The 27,247-nt window shown below is 49.7% G+C and overlaps 2 protein-coding genes across 3 annotated transcripts; both read left to right on the top strand.

Moving 5' to 3' along the window:
• The first annotated feature begins 1,965 nt into the window (after positions 1 to 1,965).
• Positions 1,966 to 6,391, top strand: LOC122388111 (xylose isomerase-like). The gene is made up of 8 exons (XM_043378911.1): positions 1,966 to 2,362; positions 3,181 to 3,444; positions 3,660 to 3,825; positions 4,049 to 4,254; positions 4,466 to 4,676; positions 5,040 to 5,160; positions 5,366 to 5,572; positions 6,132 to 6,391. The coding sequence occupies exons 1-8, from the start codon at positions 2,290 to 2,292 to the stop codon at positions 6,261 to 6,263; spliced, it is 1,380 nt and encodes a 459-aa protein (XP_043234846.1). The 5' UTR covers positions 1,966 to 2,289; the 3' UTR covers positions 6,264 to 6,391.
• A 3,948-nt stretch (positions 6,392 to 10,339) lies between these two features.
• LOC122388107 (snake venom 5'-nucleotidase-like) lies at positions 10,340 to 26,929 on the top strand. Of its 2 annotated transcripts, none has more exons than XM_043378905.1 (17): positions 10,340 to 10,599; positions 11,426 to 11,532; positions 13,992 to 14,088; positions 14,311 to 14,397; positions 14,742 to 14,890; positions 15,227 to 15,343; positions 16,237 to 16,359; positions 16,597 to 16,771; positions 22,089 to 22,211; positions 22,405 to 22,545; positions 22,789 to 22,921; positions 23,208 to 23,325; positions 23,588 to 23,724; positions 24,087 to 24,187; positions 24,569 to 24,669; positions 25,915 to 26,070; positions 26,375 to 26,929. In XM_043378905.1, exons 1-17 carry the CDS (start codon positions 10,341 to 10,343, stop codon positions 26,444 to 26,446), a joined length of 2,196 nt encoding a protein of 731 aa, XP_043234840.1. In that variant the 5' UTR covers position 10,340; the 3' UTR covers positions 26,447 to 26,929. The 2 variants fall into 2 exon arrangements, with proteins under 2 accessions (XP_043234840.1, XP_043234841.1); XM_043378906.1 differs by lacking the exon at positions 10,340 to 10,599 and adding an exon at positions 10,932 to 11,160.
• Positions 26,930 to 27,247: the final 318 nt, after the last annotated feature.

Below are 27,247 nucleotides of genomic sequence, written 5' to 3'. Positions count from 1 at the left end.
GCTTATGGGCACGTATGTACGTACCCAAGTGTTTACATACTCGTATTTACATACCGTGCGTTTGGTGGGCACGGTATGTAAATGCGAGATGTGTCTTATCCCGCGCACCGACGGGGGTCTGCGCCAACTTAGTACCGACGGGGGGGGGGGGCGGATGACCGCCCCCCCCCTGAGATCTCGAGAACGAAGCAAGATAGCGACAAGCGGTAAACGGCATCGGATACGCACGGACAAGGTCTACAATTTTTACTAAGGTCATTTTCAGGTCAGGTCAAAGATGACGTCACAGGGGTCGAAAAAGTCAAAATGGCGGCGCTAGATATGGAGAGGGTTTTTCTCGAATAACTTTCGAAGTAGTCAAGATAGGAACAAACTAAGGGCATCATCGTGATCCTCTCGTCAATCCGCATCGAATGATATATATGTTGACCTCGAAAGGTCAAGGTCAAAGGTTGACCTCAGGTCACGTGACCTCGAGGTCATCATGTATATCATTCGATGCGTCTTGACGAGCTGAACACAATGAGACCATCCGCGCGGCTGTATCTTGTTCCTGTAAGGAGTTATTGGCAAAAAACCTTTGGTGACCTTTGATGACGTCACATGACCTTACAGCTGCCCAACAGCAAAACAGACCTCAAGGTAGTGAAGGTTGATCGTATGTGAAGTCATGTATGGTATATGGGGCCATTCCGACCCGTTTTAGTGGTAAAAACAGGGAGTTGATTTTTCCCCCATTGACTTATAATGGGGAGGTTGCGAAATTGACCTGACCTTAGGTCACCGACATCAAAATTCCGAGATATACAAATTGTAGCTACTAATGACCTAATAACATCCTGCGACTTTCAAAGGCCTCCGACATCTACTGTAGCTCTGGCACGGTGACAAAGTTGCAAAAAAGTGAGTTGAGGTTGGGTCATTCAAAGTGACCTGGTGACCTGACCTTAAAAGTTAGGAGGTTCAAACTTGCACACCATGTGTAAAATTGATGAGGGAAAAGTCATACCAAATTTCGCGGCGCTACGCGCCGCGGTTTTCCCGCTATCCGCGAAAAACCTCAGGGGGGGGCGGATATCCGCCCCCCCCGTCGGTGCGCGGGTTATGTCTACATTTGTCGTAACCTTTTATCTTATATCTCGCGTCTTTACGCGGTCTATACGGAGCATCATAACAATACATAACGCAAAATCAATCATTAGGGAAAGAAGACGGTGTTATGTAGGTAGGTAAGCACAAAACTAACCCGATCAGATGGATTACACTAAAAGATAACGACATAGGCATGCCTTTTACCAATGCTAGAGCCTAACAGCAGACGAAAAAAATTGATTCGAGCAGACCCAACGAATGTAAACGTAAAAGATAAAGCGAGCGTGAATTTGATTCCTGGCAGTGCAGATGTGAACTGTCAATTAACCTCAAAGGAGGATGTGCTCCTCAAATCAGGTGTACCAAGTTTGACGACGGTTTCACCTTCTTCGCATTTTTTAGAGAGACGGTGGAAAAGATGACGGGGTCATAACCACTCCGTACATACGTGCAATAGCAGGACATCTTTCTTCATCGCTAAAAACGGTAACGACGATCAAACACTCAGTTCTCAAAGTGCACCTCACTGTAAATTCGATAAGTCGTATTTACATACCGTGGTCACTGCATTGGCTGATTAAGCAATACCCTGCGGCCTACATTCTTCATTCCGTTCGAAATCAAACGTGGCTTATTGAGTATTATGAATTATGATAGGTAGTAGGTACTGAATTACATTTGCAAGCAATTTAGCGGATTGGACAAAATGGTGTGACATATATACGACCTATGCCAGTCCACATTGACACCTCGTCGCCGGCAGGTAGTGGCGTCTGCCCCCCCCCCCCCCACCTCCCCGCATCCCTCTCCGCACCCGCCCCTCACTCCGTGCACGCGGCAGAGTCGTTTATCAGTAAACACGCCCCCGGCGCAGGGTAGCTGACCTTGGTTGCCGAGCACGCCGGGAAAAGGTGTACCCGATATGCCACCCCACGCGGCCGGCGTCCTTCCCCTCCCCTCCCCCTCCCGCGGCTGGGCCCACTGCTGAGGACCGGTGCAGAGTGGGGGAGCTAGGGCTGTTGGTGAGCGCGCGGCGCGGACGGTGTGACACGTGCGCCGGCGGCGGTGTGGTGTGACGGTGTCTGTGACGGTGTCTGTGACGCGGACGGTGTACGGTGCATCGTGAAGGCGAGTTGCACCCCCAAAACCGGCCCCCACCCAGCTGATATAAACAGTGACGGCGCGCGAGACCCCGCAATGGCAGCAGTCAGCCCCGCCAAACGAGCCAGGAAGGAGGCCAACTCGGACGACATGAAGGAGGCTTTTCCAGGTGAGGTCGAAGGCGCTTCTTCGCTAACGTCTTGTTTCTAATTCGCTGCTTTCCACAGGCAGTTCGCTCGAAAGTCGAAACTGTCAAAAAATATTTCCCGTAGGTCGCATAATGCACGCGTTACACCACGGTCGATTTGGAGTATAAAGGACGTCTCGCTATCGAAAAATAGCGCAGACTTAGCATTAAGCGGTAAGTCATTGTTTTTTTCAAACATGAAAAATAAGTAGGCATGTTTCCTGAACATTTGCATCGAACTTTGTCATGACTCATGACCATATGCCAATGCATATCATTGCAAATTCAACGAATCGATCAGCGAAATATGATGTTCCTCGTTTCCTTTTCGTGACAATTTTAGACCTAGTTAGTAATAAATGCTTTCTTCAATCAAGGCGGCCACGACTTACGCCACGTCTAAAATGTTCAATGACGGTCCTCGCAGCTGTCTGCCGGTGCCATACCATATCAGTATTGAGCTGCTATCACGGGCAACTAAAATTAGATATTCAAGGTCTCACACTAATGTCAACACGCCACTCGAGACGGCACTCCGAGCGTATTGGTCCAGAACTGAATCCTGCAAAACTTGCCGACTCGCTGCTGCCAAACGATCGGAAATCGATCTCAGCAAGAACGGTAAGCCTCATCGGTAGCAAGATGCCCTTCGTAGCCTTTAGGTGCGCTATAATAAAGGTAGCTTATAACAACGGTGATATGAATTGTAAAACATTGAGTTACTCGCATAAGTGAGGTGGCTCGGTCGCACCTCTCTCATTATTCCTCACTTCTAGCCCGCCTTTTCCCCTGTCCGGCAGACATCTCGCCGATCGCGTACCGTCCGGACGCGCCGGCCGACGAGACGCTTGTGTTTCGTCACTACAACGCCAGCCAGCAGGTGATGGGACGCTCCATGCAGGAGTGGCTGCGCTTCTCCGTCTGCTACTGGCACTCGTTCCGTGCCACGGGCCTGGACCCGTTCGGGGGTGCCACCATCACGCGGCCCTGGGACGACGGCTCCGACACCCTGGAGAACGCCAAACGACGCATGCGCGCCGCCTTCGAGTTCTTCGCGAAGCTCGGTGAGAATTTCATGAGGACAAAGATCCCATAGTAGTCGCAGGTGTAAAATGGTTCACATAGTTCTTAGCAAAGGAAGATTGTGACGTGAATCTATCCAATTTTGTTCTGGTGACTGAAATAAAAACAACTGTGTACCTATTTTACATTAAAAGTTTCGATGGCAAAAAAACGCACAAACTGTCTCGTATGTTACAACTCTTCCTCAAATCACCAGGAAACAAGTACTGGACGTTCCACGACCGCGACATCGCTCCTGAGGGTTCCTCCTGGCAGGAGACCAATCGCAACCTGGACGAGATGGTGGAGCTGGCTGCGCAGCTGCAGAAGCAGCACAGCATCAAGCTTCTGTGGGCCACCTGCAACCTGTTCTCCCACCCCAGGTGCGGTCGCCTCCCAATCCGTGCATGCTTGGTTCGAAGGCACTAATGCACCTCAAACTTCAAGCACGCGGGCTTTGACGTTTGGACATGTTTTGTACCGAGCTTCTCAAGCTGTTTTTTTTTTTTTACAATGCCTTCATTTCTTTATGAGAAGCCAAGAGTAGGTGGCTGGTGAAAGCTATCCGACCTCTATCCACCTGACGCTCAACACGCTGCCCCTCAGGTATATGAACGGCGCCGCCTCCAACCCGGACGCCCACGTGTTCGCCTGTGCCGGTGCCGCCGTGCGCAAAGGACTCGAGGTGGCCCACAAGCTGGGCGCCGAGAACTTCGTCTTCTGGGGCGGCCGCGAGGGCTTCCAGACCCTTCTCAACACAGACCTCAACAAGGAGATGCAGCACATGGCCAACTTCTTCCGCATGGTTGTTGGTGAGGATCCTAGGAGAGGGATAGAACAATGATAGACTGTCACGTTTGGCTTTTGATTTGATGATCTCATTTTTGTAAATCGTTCTTCAAATGAGTGGATCATCATTATACCCCGATGCCATTAGCAGCTGAGCCCAGAGCACCTGAGTCGCTAAACATTCTAGAATATTTCCAAGTTTCTACGCGGTCTGACCCGAGTCTTCGTCTTCAGCCTACAAGGAGAAGATCGGCTTCAAGGGTCAGCTGCTCATTGAGCCCAAGCCAAAGGAGCCAACGCGTCACCAATACGACTACGACGCTATGACCGTCATCGCCTTCCTTAAGACCCACCAGCTGGACAAGCACTTCAAGCTCAACATCGAGCCCAACCATACGATGCTGGCAGGACACAGCTACGAGCATGACGTCGTCATGGCCTCCGCGTGAGTGACACGAGAGAAGAGAGAGAGAGAGAGAGAGAGAGAGAGAGAGAGAGAGAGAGAGAGAGAGAGAGAGAGAGAGAGAGAGAGAGAGAGAGAGAGAGAGAGAGGGAGGGAGGGAGGGGGAGGGAGAAGGGAGAGAGAGGGATGGAGGACTAGAAGAGCAAGCTATGACTTCGTTGTTGTTGAAATTTTACTCGACGACATAATCTCCTCGAGTCCCAAATATGCATAGCGAAAACTGCTTTATTTTTCAATCAACTCACCTAGGAGATTCTGTGCACTCCGTTCTCTACTCCTTGCCCGATATAGCAGCCATTCGTGAGGCGTATGTTTCCATCGGGGTGCATGTTCCACTGCTGACAGGATGCGGATGCTCGGTTCGATCGACGCCAACACGGGTTCCCCGGACCTCGGCTGGGACACGGATCAGTTCCCCATGGATGTCAAGGCGGCTACCATGGTGATGAAGACCGTTATCGAACAGGTATGTCCCCCTGGTGAATTCAAAAAGGGGTGAAGGCAAGAGAAAGAAAAAAAGTAATAAGAGCAATAGGTACTAATTTCGCCAATGCTGCCTCAATTTACCAACGTCAAAAATACCAATGTTGGCTCAATTCTAAGTGATCGTACTTCTTCGAAGATATACGCTTGGTAGTAAGCATCGTTGGCGGATCTTTTGTGACCCACAGGGCGGCCTTCAGCCGGGCGGACTGAACTTTGACGCCAAGGTGCGGCGCGAGTCGACCGACCCCCGCGACCTGTTCATCGGTCACGTGGGAGCCATGGACACGATGGCGCGCGGTCTGAAGGCGGCCGCCCGGCTCATCCAGGAGGGCACCCTGGCCAGGGCGGTGCAGCAGCGCTACAGCTCCTACAAGTCCGGACTGGGGCACAAGGTGGGCAGGAAAGGGCTGGTGGACGGGGGAGAGCTGGCAGATGGGGATGGATCAGTGGACGGGCTGAACAAACGATGCTGAAAGATGCTCTGTGGTGGCGACATTCGACGTTGTCATGTTTTCATTCATTGCAGACACTGGGAAACCGTTTATTTTTCTTTAAAATTTTACATTTTATAGGTACCTTATGTGTGTAGCTGCATTGGAGCCAGAAATGTGTTTGTGCCTTTTAATAAAAGTAACGTTTTGTCCATGTATTTTGCACCTTGCTATTGAATTCCGCACATTGCTATTGAAATAGAATCCTATCTACATATCATGCCCCATGCACCCAGGAAATTGCAATAAGATTTTTCGTTTCTAGCCTTGACAACTCATTTACAAGCCGTTCTCTTCCCGAACGATTCACAGGAATTCATATCTATCACTATACGGCGACACCGGAAATAGCACAAGTGCGCCACTAACCGCCATCCTATTGGCAGTGGGCCGTCTGACCCTATTGTCATGATCAAGTGGCCATTTCCTCATTTCGTGTGTCGATTGTGTGCATCCTCAGATCTCGAACGGCACCGCGACTCTGGAAGACTGCGAGGCGTACGTTCTCAAACATGGCAATCCTTCCGCCACCTCTGGACAACAAGAGCACTACGAGACCATCTTCAACCACTACGTCCACGACCTCAAGTGAACGTGACGGCCTTCTGATCTTACTGCGGGCTGGCTTGGGGAAGTCTTCGAGTTTGTGTTCTAGTGATGACACACTGGCGTTTGTAAAATTGTGCACATGTTCAATAAAAGCAACTGAAATGGACTATAGTGCTTGTCCAATATTCGTGTTATATTTGATGCCAAACAGTCGCCGTAGTGTATTACTCGGCAGTCGGCCTCGGCACCATTTCCGAACAGTCTGAAAAAATCGAATATGCTTCCTTACCCCCAGCGCGATCCTCGAGGAAAAATTCAACGAATCCCGAGGAGCGTTTTTTTTTTTTTTTTTACTGACTATAGCTTTTCCCTTATCACGCATATTGCATAGTCGATCTACAACATTAAAGCATTACTGTTACCTATACATACAATGCTTCATTTTATTCATTGAACGCGATTTTCATGAAAATATGTACCAGCGATTATATTATATCTATATTTTTCTTCCATATCATCTGAATTTTCCGCTGTTCAAATATACATGGAGTATAACAACGTCCTTAGAAATGCCTTTTCATGCCATATGTGCCCTTATGACCAGCGTCCAGCCAAGCCGGCAAATCAGCTATCATCAATTTCCGCGCCTTTTCTGGTTGCGGATTTCCCGCCACTGCACCGCAGTGGCGAATATAGGTCGTAAAACTAGTTTTACTTTTAGCATAAAAAGACTAATCAATGTGCCCAAATAAAAAGCCATCCGTTTGTTTTCAATTTACATTGCTTCGGGAACTAAAAAAAGGATCATAGTCTAGAATTATTTGAAATTGAGCAGCTAAGGAAAAAAAAACATAGCTATGCATATTATTACGTCGTGCAGCAAATACTAACTTTCCACCCTCCCACGCTTTCAATGCTCCTTGATTTACGTGCTAACAGGCTGTACCGTCATTCCCTCATCCCATCACCCAAGTGGAGCTGTTGCGGAGAGAGGGGCGAAATCGGAGGCGCACAGTGGCATGTGCGGCGCCCGGCCGCTCTGCGCGAGCTGCCATGCTGTCAGGTGTGTGCCGTGGTATGCATTGCGTACCGAGGAGCCCTGCGACCGGTGACCGGCGCCGCTCCATCACCTGTCCCGTCGACTCTCTCGAGTGACGGTACGCGTACCGTCACCGACGGCAGACCGTCGACGGGCGTCGACCGGCGGGGCGGCTGCCAAATTCCCCAGCTGGGGGGGGGGGGGGGGGTCGTCGTGTCGCCGTCGCCACTGCGCTCAGCTGAGGGCTGCAGTGGCAGGATCGAGCGACCGGGCGCGCTGCTCTGAGGGCGGGTCCGTCCGACGAAAACCGTCACTGGGGTGGAACGGGACAGTTCTTGTCGATGTGGCTGCTCGGGTGTGAATGTCAGTGACAACACTGAAACCATTGAGAGTTGTCAGACCAACAGACGACCCGCTGGATTACCACGAAAGGTTAGTGGAAGTTGTGAGTCGGTCGACTTTTCGGCTTATGTATCCAGCATTATAATACTCTAGATACGATTATGTGTTACAATATGTTCATTTTATAAAAGCGATTTGCATGCAATCCTATTACAAGCTTCGCTGCATCCCTGAAGCTGGTAAAAAGTTTGTTTTGCGCCAGCAAATCTTACTTATTGATTGTACGTATGTACATCTTTTAAAATTTGTAATTTGAACATTCATAGGAGAACAAAGTCAGATACCTATACAATTATCTTACAGTCCTATATTCTACCTTGGTATCCCTTGTGGTATTTTTGCTTCCACCCCAATACGTCCAGCTGAATTCCTGGCTGCGCCCCACCCACCATTTCGTAGCGGCCCGCTGCCCATGCGATGTATAATCAATGCCAGCGCTGCTCCTGCCCTCCAGATATTGACCACACGTTACACCGAGCACGTCATGATGTTTCACGCCTTTAAAGGCCGAATTGTTGTAACGGTTGTAACATATCGCTCTTCTCCCATACCTTACAGCGAGACGAGTCAAGTCAGGTAAAACAAATGTTTTCTGGTTTGGAACAAGAACTCGGTCGTAAACAACGTAAACGGAAACCGCGTAAACAAGTTTTCTTTCATGGCATGGCTCCCCAAACGGTCCGCTCTCGTTCTGTAGTTTCATGAAATTCCGGTCCACCAGAAACGCAGTGGTTTCACGCACATGCATCTCTGGGAAATTGGAGAAACGTGAGCAGCATTGTCTTTTGTCACCGAATGCTTGTGCTCTAGCTATGCATGCCATTCCTTCGTTCGCTTGTCTGTTCCGACTTTATCGATAGGCATCGCGCTATTTGTAAATGCATTCCAAAAGACTCTAAAACGTGTGAATGAATAGACGTGCTTTCGCCGCTACATGTTAACAAGGGAGAGGCATGTGAGATGCATCATTGACCGTATTATGGATGACTAGATGAAGGCGTTCATGAATGGGAAATAAGCGTCCGTAGAATTGATCGTTGCTTGCGCAAGTTCGTAGGATGGTGCGTTTGCGTTTCAAATTAGTGGGTATGACCTATGCCTTAGCCGTAATTTCTTGCCCATGTGCGTTCTTTTCGGAGAGTGAGGACACGTCTTATGCGAAAGCTGTTTTCAAATACTAGTGCTATCTACATAGTTACGTAATACTGAGCCAAACGTGTCGATTTCCTTGGAATCCTCTAGGTCATTCCACGATGTGCATTGGAATACAGTGTTGTATAGTCACTGGTAGATCCGGGGGAGGCATTTGGGGCAAATACCCCTCCCCCATACAGCCCCCGAAATCGACGAAAACTTGCGGTTTTCCGAGAATAAAACAAAAAGTGATGAACTGTTATGCGAAAGTTTGTTTTAAACTGCACAACAGTGCGTAAGGAATCGAAATCCGATGAGTTTTGGAATATGAAAAAAATGGGGTATGCCCCCCCCCCCCACACACACACAAACACACAGCGTCCAAGACCGCCTGTTTGGATCTGCCAGTGCGTATGGTATGGGGATGAGCTGGGATAGTGGTTGAACCTTTCTGAATCTGTTGCATTACAATGATATTTATGGTTAATAACACATTTTTAGAGCCCAGTTACATTGAGCTCTGTACGACCATGCACCATGCACCAGCCATGTAATACATGTCAGGTAGCGTATAGGTATATTTTTTGTTTTCTCAAGTCTTGCACACCAAATAGATACAAACCGAATTCGTTACGTCTTTGAATAAAAAAGGCATGTTAGTTGATACCTGTTGCCAATTGAGTAACACGTAATGCAGTTCAAATGATCGCAGTCACAACTCTGACCCCACTGTGCCGTGACACTGTATCCTGCGGAGGACGATAGCAAGAATACGAGCGGAAATTATCACAATCGCATGCGGATATCCTTTGAGGTCTAAGGAAGTCGGCCATATGCCCTGCACTGATAAGCATACTTAAAGTCGTCCTCAGTGCATTTTCACCATAACATTTTTGATATAGTGGGCGCTCTGACTTCTGCATGTTAGCACAGCCAATTTTATAGCTAGACGAAACACTACAGCCAGCCAGCCTCCGATCGTTCGAATCAATACCACGGCAGCTGGACTACGGTATCGCGGTCAGCAGCTGGTGGTATGATTTCGGGCTCCATGTCAGAGACGGTAGTCCACTGACAGCGCCCGTTCGGAGTCCAGTCATCTGCAATGACCGGTGGCGTGGCCCGGCTCCCCACCCGGCCGTAATTGTTTGCCCGTGTAACGGACTGCGGCCGGTGCAGGGCAGTCGGTCCGACGTGCCGCTCCATCGGGCGAGGTTGGTGACCCTGCAGGTCGAGTGGCCGCCGAGGCAGAGTGGTCAGTAGGGTCCGGTGGAGGATGGAGGGAGATGAATGGAGGGCTGCAGCCTGCAAGAACGCAGTGAGGAGTGGAGAGAGAGAGAGAGAGAGAGAGAGAGAGAGAGAGAGAGAGAGAGAGAGAGAGAGAGAGAGAGAGAGAGAGAGAGAGAGAGAGAGAGAGAGAGAGAGAGAGAGGGAGAAAGAGAAAAAAAAATATTGAAAGAAAGGTGAGACTGTTTTGCGGGAGAGAAAGACTTGGTGATTGTAAAATCAGGGGAAAGAGATAGAGAGGAAAAGTGAGAGAGCGTAATGGAAGAGAGAGGTAGAGGACCGGAGGGAGATAAGGGCAGAGGGAGAGAGCCGACCGTCATATCTCCGCCCGGCGGGCCGCGCGATGGAGTGGGCCGGTCACGGCTTCATGAGAGAGGCTCAGTGCTGATCGCGCCGCGGTGCCGATCGGAGGGCGCCAAGAGGCTCCCTCTCCATCGCTCTGCCTTTCACTCACTCACTCCAACTCAGTCTGCGGGTGAAAGTGCATCGGAGAGCCAAGCAGGGCGCTTGGTGTCAGGTGAGCACTCCCTCTAGACATCATTGCGGGCTTACTGTAGGTCAGGACGTGATTTGGTCGGTCTTTATATCACCAGAACCGTAGGACCGATTTTAATCGGTAAACGGCATTACAATTCTGGGAAAACTCGTCTTAGACGGATGACCATTGACCACTATAATATTGCTTTTCGTTTGAAGTGGGAGGAGCTTATTATAACAATTCTATAACAATATTAGCCTTTTAGATATTTCAGCATAGGTACTTTTCAATCGAATCTTATCGAATAGGCATATTAAAGTGAAAGAGCCTAATGTGTAAGTCAATGACCTGTCTGTGTCAAAAAATGAAAATTTCAAGGAAAACACAAGAAACCTGCGACAAATCTGGCGTTTATGGTCTAAAAACATTGCCTTCAAAGATCGGTACATAACGGTTAACTCACATGAATATATAATGCATTTACAATACTTTTGGGAAAAATGCAAAGAAAAACTTGAAATTGAAATACCATTGTCATGGAGTATGGCACAGCTCAAGTATCTTTTACCGAACATGGCATATCGGAGGACTGCCAAACAGGTTTGTTGTTACGCTCTTAATTTCAATCACCCCATGTTAGGCTGAGTCGCAGGTGTTCATTTTATTTCTCAAAGTCATGCGGAATACTTGCGATGGCTGATGCGAATGAAGCACCCTCAGTAACTCATTTTTTGCCCGGTTAAATGCTTCTCTAAAGATGCGCTGTTTATGTATAGTGTCTAACTTTGACCTAACTATAATGACCGTCTAACTATAACCTTAGTGTTAGAGTATATAACACGACCCTTTCTCCCACCTGTTTCAGCTGACTACGGCGGATTCAGGCACCCACATTTCTCCATGGGTGACAAACAACTTACCATCGTACACTTCAACGATGTGTACAATGTCGAGTCATCGAATCAGGAACCGGTGAGCGATAAAAGCCGTTTTCACGACGGGCTATGTGGCGAATGCACCTAATTTGACCAAATCCGCACTTAATCTCTCTTACAGTAAATATCATCTTCATATCGTGAATTTATTACACTGTTTTAACCCTATTCCTGGCGGGGGGGGGGGGCCTCAGGAGCCCCCCCCCCTGAGGTTTTTTGGTTATTTCTCCCAAACGCGTTGAGCTAGGAAGCTCAAATTTTCTGACTTTTCCTAAAAGGCTTCTACGCAACATGTCTGAAAATTTTGAGTTGATCTGACCTCAGGTCAGGTCACCAGAGGCGGTTTGGTGACCCTACCTCAGAAAAGTTTGCAATCACGCCAGAGCTAGAGTTTTTGACCGATCAATTTCTTCTCTTCAGGCTTTAGTTAGGGTACCAGTATGTGCAATTTGTATATCTCGGAATTTTGATATCGGTGACCTAAGGTTAGGTCAGTTTCGCGACCTCCCCATTATAAGTCAATGGGGGAAAAATCAACTCCCTGTTTTTACCACTAAAACGGGTCGGAATGGCCCCATATACCATACATGACTTCATATACGATCAACCTTCACTACCTTGAGGTCTGTTTTGCTGTTGGGCAGCTGTGAGGTCATGTGACGTCATCAAAGGTCACCCAAGGTTTTTGGCCAATAACTCCGTACAGGAACAAGATACAGACGCGTGGATGGTCTCATTGTGTTCAACTCGTCAAGACGCATCGAATGATATACATGATGACCTCGAGGTCACGTGACCTGAGGTCAACCTTTGACCTTGACCTTTCGAGGTCAACATATACAGGGTGGCGCCGGTAAATAACCACAAATTTCAAACCTGTGTTACGAGGAAACTATTTAGTGCAAAGCAATAATTTTTTTGCATTCATGTGCCATGCTTTATGTAAATTGTTGTCCATAGCAAAAGGGAACGTTGCAGCTGAAGATGATAGCGGAAGAAATGAAAAGGCACGCGGTCATTGTGGCGCTTCACGCCGGCAGCGAGGCACCCCAGGTCGCCAACTTCCTCAGGGTCTACAGAAGCCATGATTATAAAGTCGAGCGGATCTTGGATGAGTCTGTGGGCGACGTTCCGTCTGTGGCAAAGCGGAAGAAACATCCCCGACGATCTGATGCCGTCAGAGACGACGATTTCATTGCAAAAGCCGAGAACATCGTCGACGACGACCCGACGTCGACGTCACCGTCGATGACGGTGACGTCGTGAAGCCCTGGATCTACCGAGTGGCTGAGGAAGGCCCTATGTGTTCCAACAAGACTCTGCACCCGCCCTCAGGCCAGGGTGACGCAGGAGTGGATGAGCGCCAACCTGCACAGCCACATCACGCCCGAGCTCTGGCCGCCAAACTCCCCGGACCTGAACCCGCTCGACTATTACGTGTGGGGCGTAGTCGAGAGGGCCACTAACAAACACCCACACAACAATATTGACTCTATGAAGTCAGCCATCAAGCAGATGATGGTCAAGATGGACAAGACCATGCTGACCAAGACCTGCGCCCGGTTCAGGCCGCGCATCGAGGCCGTCATCGACGCGGAGAGGGATTCATCGAGTGAAGTCTGCTCGACAGGTCGCCATCAGTCACCCCAGTTCCAAGCTCCCACCCAATGTACTGACTTTTGTCAAAAAATTAATGTTTTGTGTGGAGCACATATTGTCTTCATTTATCGGCGCCACCCTGTATATCATTCGATGCGGATTGACGAGAGGATCACGATGATGCCCTTAGTTTGTTCCTATCTTGACTAATTCGAAAGTTATTCGAGAAAAACTCTCTCCACATCTAGCGCCGCCATTTTGACTTTTTTGACCCCTGTGACGTCATCTTTGACCTGACCTGAAAATGACCTTTGTAAAAATTGTAGACCTTGTCCATGCGTATCCGATGCCGTTTACCGCTTGTCGCTATCTTGCTTCGTTCTCGAGATCTCAGGGGGGGGGCCGAATCGGCCCCCCCGCCAGTTTCTTGTCCCGGCGGAGCCCGCCAGGAATAGGGTTAAGCGCCGTCGTGAAAACGGCTAATATATTTTTTTTCTCGATATTCCAAAGCTTGCCCGTGTAGCGCGCGTTGTTGCCGGGCCAGGTCAGCTTCCCCGTCCTCAGTTTCCCATGACATATATCTAAAAATGCGCCACGAAGCACCGGCCTTTTGTCTTACATTTATTTTCGCTCACTAAATTTGACTAAAATTAAGCAAGATTCGGTCATTTCAGAAAGGGTTACATGGGCACGCTTAGTGCAAGCATATACAAAGTGAGGCACCTTGGTATGCGTATATCTAAAATGCGAAGCCATTCAAGCCAAATGCTCGCTTGTTTGTAAGCTCTTTCATTTCCAGTACAACCTTTGTGATTTGATTACAGCATCAGAATAGCATCCTTCCAAATGCTGATAAATAAGTCATTTTATGTCAAATGTAACCAATATTTGCCGTAGGTTGGCGGTGCCGCCCGGTTTGTGACAGCTGTAGAAAAGTTCCGACATCTGAACCCGATGGTCGTCTTCAGTGGGGATATATTTAGCCCCAGTCTCCGTAAGTATTTGCACTTTATATCAGCGCCGCTGTGGTGAGGACGGTAGAACGTACATTTTGTGTTCGACGGCTTTTATTTTTTCATTTATGTTTCATTATATTTACGATAAGATAATGGTTGCACCTTTCATACCGTGGGGCGAGATGACATGGCATGCACTGCGCACTGCGACCACAATTGCACCGGTTTGTTTTATGACAACGTACGCCGATTTGTTTCAGTGAGCACGTTTGCTCGGGGCGACCATATGATCCCTGTGCTAAACCGCCTGGAAGTGCATGTTGCAGTGTATGGAAATCATGACTTCGGTAAGCAATGCTCTTCCTAATGAATTAGCCGATCTGCTGCATTTTCTCTAACCGTCATTTTAGACGGGACCAGAATCCTTCAATCGCCTGGTGCAAAAAAGGCCTCAGCGAATTCGTTCCTTTATTCTTATCCAACATTATGAATGATAAATCATAAATGGGCGGCCGTATGTCTCTAGGACTTCTCTTCACATGGTCTTACCTATGTAAGTGACTGTCCCAGGTGTTAAGACTAATGTATAGGATTATAATTTCAACTGAACGTGTATTTGACGGCCAGTTTTTAGGAGTTTGGCTCGGTCTGTTTGTACCGTTTTGACTCATATTTGACGGCCGTGTTTCAGATTTCGGTCTGGACTCGTGCATGGCTCTGACGGCGGAGACGTCGTTTCCCTGGCTGCTCTCCAACGTTCGGAACATGGAGACGCAGCGGCCCCTGGCTGAGGGACGCATCACCTACGTCACGCGCTGGAACGGCATCAAACTCGGCTTCGTGAGTCCGTCGGTGCAGTCTGGGGAACGTTAATTTATGATATGCCTGCGTTCAGAAAGATTAGGTCGTTGCCTTCCTGGTGATTCTGGTAAGCTTATATCCTTTTACTGGATGAATAAAAAATAATAATAAGAAGAAGAATAAGGGCCAAATGTTGTTTAAGCACCTATAGATTTCTGGGTTATAATATTCTAACTTTATATTTCTACGGCTCTGATAACACCATTAAAACATGCATCAGATGCCTTAATTTCTTATAATGGAGTGCACCTTATTATGTGAATGGAGGAGAAGACTCTCGACGTTGATGTTTGCCTCTTTCTCCTTCATTTCTAGATGGGTCTGGTGGAATACGAATGGCTGGAGACCCTGTCTACCATCAATCCTGACGAAGTACAATACATAGACTATGTGGAGATGGGCAACAAGCTGGCTGCGAAACTACGGAGCGAGGTAAATACTTATTCTTACGATATTTGAAATCTGATTTTCTGAACGGGTGCTTAATCATTACTCGACACGTTACCAACAAAACAACCGGTAGGCTCCTTAACAGGTAGGTCAATTTGATGTGATTATTTCATTTGATGACTCGACTCGATGTTTATTTGCTGAAGTGAAAAACCCGCATATATGTCATCAGAATTTGTTTCTTTGCCGCGCCATGGTAAAACCCCTCTGCATTTGTTGTTTCTTTTCATGATAACTCGCAGACCCATTGTGCGCAACGGGCGCTATTTGTGGATTTGCTGTCATGACAGGACACACTCAACAGACCGTGGCATTTCAATTCGAACTACTGATTGCTTATACATAAGTAAAAGCAGGCCATATGGGCACCGCATGTTCAGCTCTCAGTAGCATATATCTACTGCGCTAATTCCTATCAGCCGTATTTGATTTCCTTCTACCATGATAAGAATAAGAGCCAGAGAGTCCTCTCATGTCGAGTAACCCGATATGACTACGGAGGCACGGTACTTGAAAATCTTCTATCATATCTTCTAACATCACCTATCATAATGTTTGACATCGCGCCGATGAATTATCGTCCATCCGACTTTGAAGTGTTTCCGATGACTATTCCCAGATACCTACAATAGGTGGTCATCACAATTACAAGGCCTATACCAGATGGATAATGTGCCGATGTAGTGGCTTAGAAAATCTAACATCCTGACAAAATCGACAATTCTACAATTCTGATGTTTCTTATAGTTGTGCTCCAGATTGACACATAGTGGGGTCACATGAGAACTGCAAACCGTTCATACCCAATATTTGAGCGTGGCTGATGTGCCAGCTCAGTTTGTGTGAGACTGAGTGGCTGATGTGCCGGCCCGCAGGGCTGTGAGCTGGTGATCGCTCTAACTCATATGCGGACCTTCAACGACCTGCGGCTGCTGAGAGAGTCAGAAGGCATCGACCTTATACTGGGCGGCCACGATCACGACTACGAAATTCATACGGTGAGTGATGCGCCATGAGCAAAATAGGGAAATTTTAGACTGTTTCCTTTCTAACATCTTAAACGTTTTCGCACAATTCTTGTCTTCTGTATGTCTGATGATGATTATGATTTTTTTTTGCTGTCAGTTTGTTTCTAACCTTGTCATGATCTCTGAGATTTTATTTTTGTAAAATGTGAATTGCTTATGTCGAATTTAAATAACATCGTTTGGCTAAATTTCTCTCGTAACCGACAGGCGCCCGACTCGAAGTGCGCTCTGATCAAGTCGGGTACCGATTTTCGGGAGTTCTCTGTACTGGAGCTGACTCACCTGCCGGGAGGCGGGTGGACCCACACCGTTCAGCGGATAGAGGTCACCGCCCAGTACGAGGAAGACGCCAAACTCAAAGAGGATCTGCAGCCCTTCATCGGTAATTATCCACGTGGGGCTTACTTGCTAATACAATTTATCTGTGTAAAAGCGCTTCTAGTAGTGTTTTTTTTTCAAGCGAATGGTGTTAACCTATTAACCCGCGCCCTGCTGGGGGGGGGGGGTGTTTGAACACCTCCCCTTGTGGTTTTTCGCGAATATCTCAAAAACGGCGGCGCGGAGCGCCGCCGTTTTTGGTACACCTTATCATACATCAATTCTACACATGTTGTGAAAATTTCAGACGAAGGTCATTCAAGGTCAGGTCACCAGGTCACTCGAAGTGACCTCACCTCATAAAAAGTTTCAATGCCTGTCATAGCTACACCGAGTGACCGATCGCTTTGAAACTTTCAGCGATTGCTAAGAGCAATAGCATGTACAAAATGTATATCTCAGAATTTCGATATCGATGACCTAAGGTCAGGTCAATTTTGCGACCTCACCATTATAAGTCAATGGGAGAAAATTGAAATGCGCCTTTTTTGGACGAAAGACATTATAAACACTCCCAAACACTGAATTACAAGTGGTTTAGACACACTGAACATGAAAATGGTGTCTGTGACCCCTGTTTATGCCCTGAGGTCATCTTAGGTCACGAATGGTATCTAACAGTTTTTCGAGAATAACTTTTGATAGAGGCATGCTAGAGCGATGGAAACGCCTTAGATGTGTTCAGCTCGACGATACGGATCGACTGATACAGTGGCGTATCCAGGGGGGAGGCCAAGGGGCCATGGCCTCCCCCTTTGGCATCAAGCATGCAAGTGGGCCCTTTGGATCACTTGAGTGCAGTGACGTACCCAAGGCGGGCCACGGGGGTCCCGAGGGGCCCCTGGTCACCTGAGGGGCCCCTGGTTATCTGGGGGACCCTTGGCTACCTAAGGGGTCCCTGGTTATCTGACAGGCCCCTGGTTATCTGAGGGGCCCCTGGTTATCTGAGGTGGCCCCTGGTTATCTGAAGGAGACCTGGTTACCTGAGGGGCCCTACGGGTCCTGATTACCTGAGGGGCCCTGGCTATCTGAGGGGCCCCTGGTTACCTAAGGGGCCCCTGGTTATCTGAGGGGCCCCTGATTACCTAAGGGGTCCGTGATTGCCTGAGACCCCCTGGTTATCTGAGGGGCCCCTGGTTACCTGAGGGGCCCCTGGTTATCTACGGGACCCCAGCTACCTGAGGGGCCTCTGATCTCTTGGGTGGCCCCTGGCCAGTGTCCTGAAGAAACCCTGGTCACCTTAGGGGCCCATGTTTACCCGGGGATTACCTGGTTATATGAAGGGCCCCTGCAGTCACATGAAGGCATTTAGTTACCCTTGGAGCCCCTGGAATAACCGGCCCCCGGTTATCAGAGGGTCCCCTAGTCACCTGGTGGGCCCCTGGTCAATTGAAAGGCCCCTGGTCACCTGAGAGGCCCCTGATCACTTGGTTTCAACGGCATAGCCAGGGGCGAGGGGCACGTGTCCGTTATAAGGTTTAGGGTCCCCTCGGGCCCGAGGGACCCTGCGGTACCAATTGGCAGCAGAGGGTTCGCGCTGGCCACGCTTCAACTGGAAAGGACACCACAGGGCTTGTGAGAACACCCCATGGGCTCTAGTGTAGTCACACTTTCTCCAGAAAGGCCCCACGCCGGGTTCATACCCAGTAAACATGCCGGCGTCGGCCCGACGTCGGACCGAGGCTCGGCCCGACGTCGGCCCAACGTCGGTTCAACCTCGGCCCGACATCGGCTGGACGTCGGATATGCCCGCATGTTCCGACGTCCAGCCGAAGTCCAGCCGACGTCGAGCCGACGTCGGGCCGAGGTCGTTTGCCGAGGTTGACGAGATCGTTCGTCGTTGGACCGACGGGGTCGACGTCGGCATGTTTATTGGGACAACGCGCCAAAAATATCAACCGGCGGTGGGATTCGAGCCACCCAGTCGCCGACGTCGGCATGTTTACTGGGACAACACGCCAAAAGCATCAGCCGGCTGTGGGATACGAACCCCGTGTCATTTGAACGCGAGGTTTGTGCGCTAACCACTACACCACGCAGCCGGATAGCTAATCTAGTTTGTTTTGTTGGGTTATGCCCTTTCGGTCTGACAAGACCATTTCAGAGCCGGAAGGATGATAGGATGGAGACATTGGTCTTCTTGGCGAGCACCCTGGGTCCAGTTCATATAGAGTCTCTGGTCCCATTGCTGTTACGTGACACTTATTGGAAAGGGCGACCCCACAATGGATTCATATAGCCACTCTTACACACCTGCACCGACGTTTCCCAAAGTGTCCCTTTGATACGTGGCACTTTGGCAAAGTGACACTTGCCGACTGGCCTTTCTATATGAACTGGGCCCGGCCCTGGTGAGTTGCCGGGGCTGAGCCTGACCAAAGGATAGGCCGAGCAGCCCCCAAGCACTCACCGCACCCGGCTACGGGCGAGCTCGGCTTACGGGCAATCCCAAATGGGATAAAATTTTCCGTCCAGTTCGGATCAGGGGGGTTGCGGCGTAGAGGAAGATTTGAGTTTCCTGAGGATATTTTGAATACAGAAGCTCTTTATGAAACATGAAACATGTATTTTATATTTTCAACGGTCAAAACAGCGGCCGATGTCGGTCCGACGTCGCCCCGACGTCGGCCCGACGTCGGCTGGACCTCAGCAATTGATCTCGGTCTGACGTCGGCCCGACGTCGGCTGGACCTCGGCTGGACGTCGGTACATGCGGGCATATCCGACATCCAGCCGACGTCGTGCCGAGGTTGGACCGACGTCGGGCCGACGTCGGCATGCGATGCCGAGTTGCCGACGTCACCCCGACGTCGGCCGACGTCGGGCCGACGTCGGCATGTTTACTGGGGAGGGACCTTGCCGGCCTCTGAGGGACCTTGCCGGCCTCTGAGGGACCTTGTCGGCCTCTGAGGGCCGTTGCCGGCCAATGAGGGATCAGCTGTAAGGGCCTCATACTCGTTTGATATGGCCTCACGGTCCACACCAGTGTTTCTGATGGCCTTCACTGCCACCTCTAAGGGCCCCACACCAGTGCCTCTTAAGGGCTTACTTCGGTGGCTCTGAGAGCCCCCACACCGGCGCCTCCGAGGGCCCTAGGCCAGCGCATCTGACGACCACTTACCAGTGACTCCGAGGGCCTCTTACCGGCCTGTGAGGGTCCCTTGCCGGCCTATGAAGGGCCACCAGTAACTTTCAGGGTCAAACTGCGTCAAACTATCTTAAAATGCCATTTGATGGCCCTCATAGGCCAGCGTAGGGCCCTTAGAGGCCAAGGCTGAGCCCCCAGAGACTAGCGTGGAGCCCTCAGAGGTCGCTTTGGCGGCCATAAAGAAGCTTAGACTTGAGCGTGGGACCCTTTGACGCTGGCGTAGAGCCCTAAGGAGCCAGCGCTCAGCCCTCTATGGCCAGCGTGGGACCCTCTAAGGCCATTGTGGGGCCTTCTAAGGCCAGTGTGGGACGCTCTATGTCCAGCATGGGGCCGTCTATGTCCAGCGTTGGGTCTTTTAAGCCCAGAGACATGGGACCTTCTTTGGTCAGATTGAGGTCCATTGGCCACGGAGACCAGCTTGGGGCCCTCTGAAGACAATGTGGAGCCCTTTTAGGCAAGTGTGGGGCCCTCTGTGACCAGCGTGAACCCTCTGAGGCCAGCGTGGGGCCATCTGTCATTTGACTCCAGACTTCAGAAGCTGGTGCTTGGCCAGTCAGAAGCCAGCGCGGGCCTTCATAGGCTGGCGTCGGGCCATTAGAGACCACCTCGAGAGCCTCGGCAGCCACTCTTCAGACCTTATGCTTGTTTGGGCCCCCTGAGACCCTAAGGTAGGAGTGGCCCTTAAAGGCATGCGTGGGACCCTCAGGGGGCATCATGGGCTTCTAGAGACCGGCGTGGGTTCGAGAGCGGCATAGGGATATCAGAGACTGACTCAAAGGCTCTCAAGAGCCAGCGGGGGGCCCTGTGAGGTTAGCCATAGCATGGGTCTCCTGAGGCCATTATGGGGCCCGGAGGCCAGCGTGGTTCACCCTGTTGCCGGTGTGGGGCTTTCAGAGGCCAGAATGAGCCTTCAGAGGTCGGAGTGAGGCCAATGTGGGCGACATAGAGCCATCAGAGTCTAGATCAGAGCTCAACCCGAGTCGGGCCCTTCTAAAGTTTAGGGTATCAGCCCTCGACCAGAGCAAGACACTAAGAGACTGGCATATGCCCTTTGAAAAATGTTACAATCTTTAAAAAAAAAAATGGCAAAAACATTTTGCTTTTGATGATCTTTAGTGACCCTAGCCGCTAGGGTCACTAAAGATCAGTAGGCATATAGTTTTTTTTTTTTTGCTTTGGTCGTCACTCGTCGCTAGGGCCTAGCGACGACCAAAGCAAAAAATAAAACTTTATGCCTACTGCTGAAAGAAATTGTACGCTACAGAGCTATCGATATCGATGCCTTTTTCACGTTTCAACATTCTTTTTTAGATTGCCGAGTGTGCCTAAAAAGGCTCCCTCACATGGCGAAAGTGGCAAAGAACCGCACCTGGGTGTGAGTTAAGTACGCTACTACTGGGGCCCCTAAGGTAAGGGTGGGGCCCCTCGAGCAGGTTTGGCCTCCCCCTTTCCAAGATCCTGGATACGCCACTGGACTGATATGCAACATGACCCTTTCCGGTCAGGTCATGACCTTGACCTGAGGTCAAATTTTCAAGTTGACCTTTCAAGGTCAAGTTATAGTTCATTCGATGCGTCTTGACGAGAGGAACACGATGCCGGTAAAAGTAAGCTCGTACAATGCTTGGGTCAAAAGTTATTGCAGAAAAACTGTTTCCGAAAAAATCGGTTATTTTTGCAGTTTTTGCCCCCTGCAGGCAAAACCGTTGACGTTAGGTCAAATCTGAGAGAATTATTCAGAAAGGGCGTTAATAGGGCTATCTAATGCGCTTTTTCGCGGCGCTGTAGCTCTATTGGTTCCCGAGTTATGCGTTGGCTTCTTGGAAATTTTCGACATTCGACCTGGAAATCGGCGAAATTTTGCCTTCAATGACCTCTGGTGACCCGACCTTTGACCTGACCAAAAAATTGACCGAAGTGATTTCCTCATTATTTTTGACGCTCTTTCGAACGCCGCCTTCCGCGTATCGCTACGTGGCCCAGGAGCCGAGTTAGAAGGGGGGGGGGGTGTTCAAACACCCCCCCCCCCCCCAGCAGGGCGTGGAAATCCAGGACCCCCAGCCGGGCGCGGGTTAACGAAGTTTCGATGTATGCTGCTGCCCACGAAAAAGTTTTTGCTCTCCAGCAATTGGCATTTGAACATCCCGAACCGTTTACCTGTGTTATTTTGCAGACATGTCGGAGACGAAGCTCGAGGATGTTGTCGGCCATTTTGAAGTCGACTTGGAGGGTCGCTTCAGCAAGGTTCGCTCAGAGGAAACGAACCTGGGCAATTTCTGTGCGGACGTCATTCTCGGTAAGTAACAATCCTCCCAGAGATTCTGGCGATAAAACAAAACAAAAACATGACTATGAAGCATGTTTCTGTTAAAAGGAATGCTACCGATATGTCAAATAAAGCTGTGTTTATTTCATTTTGATTTGAAGTTACAGCTTAAAATATGGGTTTTGTGTCTATACTGCGCTGACAGCTCCCCTCTTTCTCCCAGCTGCCATGAATGCCGACTGCGTCATCCTCAACTCGGGCACCCTGCGGAGTGACCGGGTCCACCCAGCTGGTGACTTCACCATGCGAGATCTGGTCACCATAGCCCCATTCATGGATGGCCTCTGCCTGCTGCACGTCACAGGTTAGTCTGGGGAGGTCACCGGTCAGGTCAAATGTTACCCAGATTAGTCCAAAAGTCACCAAGGTCATTCCAGATTGTTGCTACTTAGCACTTAGCGAAGTTACAAGACCTCTGATATGTATATTGCATACATTTCACGTAAGATCTTGTTTTGAAGCCGTATCTCAAACCAATCAATCGTTTTCAGTCAAGGACTCGGCGTTCCGCAATCTCTGCACTACAAAATTTTCCGTGTGCCTTCAGGCGCCGTGCTGTGTGAGGCGGTGGAGAACTCTGTCTCCATGTACCCCCGGCTGGCGGGCAGGTTCCCCCAGGTGTCCGGCATGTCCTTTGTCTTTGACCCGGACAAGCCGCCCGGACAGCGGGTGGATCCCAGGTGAGACACAGCGCGCGCACACAGGTCAGAAGCAATCGGAAACGGGTGATAATACGGACGGGGAAGGAAGGATATAATAGTGGGCATTCTATCAGGAAATGCTGATTGTGTAATAAATTAACGCCAGGGGAAAATAGCGAGGCGCTCGTATGAGGTGCTCTGCCGTCACCCCAACCCTTAGAAATACGGACGAGGCCGGCAAAGACAGCGCCGATCGTAATGCACGAATGTGATGTTGTTGACCCCTACGATTTGCCTAACGGTGCACTGTCCCTCCGCTGCGCAGGCTTGTGAAGGTGGGCGACATGTTCATCCAGCCGGATCAGCTGTACAAGGTGGCCACCAAGGAGTACATGCACCAGGGCAGGGACGGGTTCACCTGCTTCGTCGACGCCAAAGTGCTGGTGGGTGGTTTTAGAAAACTTTTACCAATACTTTGAGTGCTGGCTGTCTGCTTTCGGTGATTTTGCATGTCACTCAATGTGTTGTTAATTTGTGAATATTCATCGTAGGTCATTCCAGTTAATGAGACTTAGTGTTAGACGTTAGTGTACTGTGAGTTTGTTTGAATACGTTGCATATGCAGCTACAGAGAAATAATTGTACCACTTCGAAAAGTTGTAGCAATTGTACGAACACTTTTCACCAAGCAACCTTTTATCGCAGCAAGACGAGGAGCAGAGTCCGCAGCTCCGGACAGCGATAGTGAACCATTTCGACTCGATCAATCGCCTGCGGGGATATTGCGGCCCTCAGGCAGCGCTGAGCGCCCACCGCCAGTCCATAGTCTCCATTTCACGGAGGTAGGGAGGGAATGGGAAAGGGGAGAAGAAGTGGAGGGAAGGGAAGGAGGGAAGGAGTGAGAGAGAAAGAGAGAGAGAGAGAGAGAGAGAGGGGGGGGAGGGAGAACGAGAGAGAGGGGGAAGAGGGGAGGGAGGGAGTGGAGAGTGAGGGTAGGAGGAAAAGAGGAAAGAGTGGCGAATGGGAAGGATAGCATTCTCTGTGTCATTTAGTCATGTCTTGATCAAAGCTGTCATCTTGAATTCAAATTCCGTTGTTCTTTAGCAAGCCTCCCTTTGCTGATTTTGAACTCGAATCTGCTAAGCTTTAGTCTGAACCATTCTGAGTGGCTCACTCTTGAGATTTTTTCGGCACGTTGTTCCAGGAACAGCCGTCTGCGCAGTTCGATGGAGGTCTCTGGGGTTCGTCGGCCCGAGTCAACCCTCTCCCGACGCAACAGCGTCCAGTTCAGCTCCCTGCCGCCCGGTCAGTATCAGCTGAACCACACGACCCTGGTATTTACTCATAGGCACCGGAATACAGCAACGACGTAAAGAGCGTAAAAATGTGTGCCGGCCGCCGAGTCATGCACTGGGCATGCTATATTACTCTCATATTTGATCTTAGGATTAAAGTTAACGTATTCACCTTTTCTTAGAATAATAGGAATTGCATTTGAAGAACTTAATTTGCGCATAACTTTCCTCAAATGCTACAGACGTCTAGATAAATTGCTGCTTTTGAAAGAGCTCGAATATGAACGGTCTGAATATTGTTGGGATGGGTATGAGAGAGTAGATCGGAGGCAGTTAAATAGGTACGTGTATTTGTGTGAGTTCAGAAGTGCAAGGTACCTTTATCTGGCAGAGACACCGATGCAGCGGAGGAGTTCGATCCACTCTGCCAGCGTGCTGAGCACCCACGCCATCATGGAGCGACTGTACAGCGTTAGCGATGACGATCAGGAGGTGAGAGAGAAAGAGGACATGAATGGAAATAAGGAGGAGTTACAGAGGGAGGGGTCAATGGAAAGAGAGAGAGAGAGAGAGAGAGAGAGAGAGAGAGAGAGAGAGAGAGAGAGAGAGAGAGAGAGAGAGAGAGAGAGCGAGAGAGAGAGAGAAAGAGAGAGAGAGAGAGAGAGAGAGAGAGAGAGAGAGAGAGAGAGAGAGAGAGAGAGAGAGAGAGAGAGAGAGAGAGAGAGAGAGAGAGAGAGAGAGAGAGAGAGAGGAAGGAAGGAAGAAAAAGAAAGGGATAGGGAAGGAAAGAGAAGAAGAGGGAGGACAAGAGAGTGACTGATGTGATCTCTGATGTGATCTCTGATGTGACATTGGCATGACCCCTGGCCCTGATATGACCTATTGATGTAACCCCTGATGTGACCTGGTATAACCCCTATACCAGTATAACGCCTTTTGGGGCGACTAACGGAGCGAGCGAGAGGGTGGGCCTTGCACGTGCGAACTTGCGAGGGGGTACCTCCAACTGACTTGTGCACGGCACCCTACTAACCGGTCTCTAGCGATGTGCCAAATTTGAGCACAATCGGCCCAGCCGTTCTCGAGATCTGGAGGCGGCACCCTGCACGTGCGCACGTGCAACATGGGTCCCGATCCTGACTTTTGCACGGCACCCTACTAACCGGTCCCTAACTGTGTACCAAATTTGAGCGCCATCGGTCCAGCCGTTCTCGAGATCTGGAAACGACCCCTGCACGTGCGCACGTGCAGCAGCACCCCAACTCTGGCACATGGATACGCATTGCCTAGTGGGTGCCTACCTAAATGCCAACTTTCAGCGCAATCGGCCAAGTAGTTACCGAGATATTGCAACAATTACAAAAGTGACACCTCTTCGTTTTGCACGTGGCACGTGCATAAGGGGTCACCCACATGCATCGGGAATAGTCCAATACTTGGTAGAAGGAATGAAGCTACCCTACAAAAATTACCGCGTGTAAATCGGTCAAGTGGTTGCTGAGATATAAGCCTCGCAAAAGCGTGACCACGGCCGGCCGGCCGGCCGGCCGGCCGCTCATACTCAGAAATTTCCGTTAATCTAAGGAAAGACTACGCTCGCTTCGCTCGCTCCGTAATAACCTTCCCTGAGGTTGACACCGATGTGATCTACGATCCAACCTTTGCTTTGACCTCAGTTTTGACCTCTGCTATGACCTCTGCTGTGACCTCTGTGACCTCTGCCCACGTCGTCTCCAGGACCCAGCCGAGCGGCGCCGCAGTGTGATCACGACCATAAGCGGCTCGCGATCACCAACTCTGCGCAAAACCGAACAGGATGTGGAGGAGCTGGAGTGTCAGGCGGCCAGACTGGCTCCCAAGGTCGAGGGAAGGATCATCCGGGCGTCGGAGGAGGTAGGTGGGAGAGAGAGAGAGAGAGAGAGAGAGAGAGAGAGAGAGAGAGAGAGAGAGAGAGAGAGAGAGGGAGAGAGAGAGAGGAGAGAGAAGAATGGATCAGTGTGAGGTCATCATGGGTTGGAAAAGTCGGTGAGAAGTGGCGATAGATTAGAAGTCAGTGTGGGGCTATTTGAGGTCAGTTTATGCTTGGCGGGGCCAACTGAAAGATTGAAAAAACTGGGGATGAAATTTCAGCACCTCATTTCAACTCTAAACGGGGCGCAAGTTATTGTCATCTCTGTACATACGTTTTGTTTGCCAGGTGCTGGAGAGGCTGAAGGCGGAGAGGAACCTGGCGGATATGATAATCCAACGGGATACCGACAGCGATTGAGGACGGCATGACAGTGACAGCAGATCGCTGTCACCCTCTGCATGACAGCCAAGTGGCGGGCTGCCACATGACAACGAGCGTCTTGGGGTCCATGTTCGGGTCCTCGGGTCCTGCGACTGGTAGTGAACAACGTTACGTGAGCCGTTTGGTTTTACATTGAAACTATTGCATGACAATGCCACAACTGCCAATAAGTGAACGGCATGTAACTATCAGAAAACTAGGCGATTGAGATGAGTGTTCGGTTGGGGTCATTTTGGCATGTACTCGCGTGGTGAAACCATATCCGAGGTATCGTCAATACCGCCTCGTACTCCACTCTTGCATGGTGATGAGAAGATCGTTCATGAAGTTAAATGGTGAGAGAATCGTTAATCGTCGCCTTGCCGTGGTCAGCAATGCTACCGTTGTAATGTACTGATCCGTAGTTATGCTACTGTATACATCATGCTGCTCAAAAAATATATCCGCGTCCGTATGCAACACTTATGCAATTACTAGATCATCTGGCGGGTCTCAGACCCGACTAGATAGGGTTGTAGTTTAGTTTAGATGGGGTGGTGCATTTCCTATACTTCTTGATATGTTTCTCCAAATATCAGCACGCTTTCTGACTTTTTGACAAGGTTAAACGTCCTGATGCTCCTGGTGAATTATCTGCAGATCATAACGTGGAATTGCCCTTACTAGGTATGGAGACAATTTACAGCAAGTAACTAAAAAATCATGAAACAGTTTGATTTGGGCAGTATCGACACAGACTTTGGTTATATTCTGTCAGTCCTCGGTTTACTCGGCTAT

The sequence above is a fragment of the Amphibalanus amphitrite genome, unplaced genomic scaffold, assembly GCF_019059575.1.
Source record: "Amphibalanus amphitrite isolate SeventyFive unplaced genomic scaffold, NRLGWU_Aamphi_draft 000308F_arrow, whole genome shotgun sequence".
Taxonomy (NCBI): Eukaryota; Metazoa; Arthropoda; class Thecostraca; order Balanomorpha; family Balanidae; genus Amphibalanus; species Amphibalanus amphitrite.
This window is presented reverse-complemented; position numbering and strand designations above follow the sequence as displayed.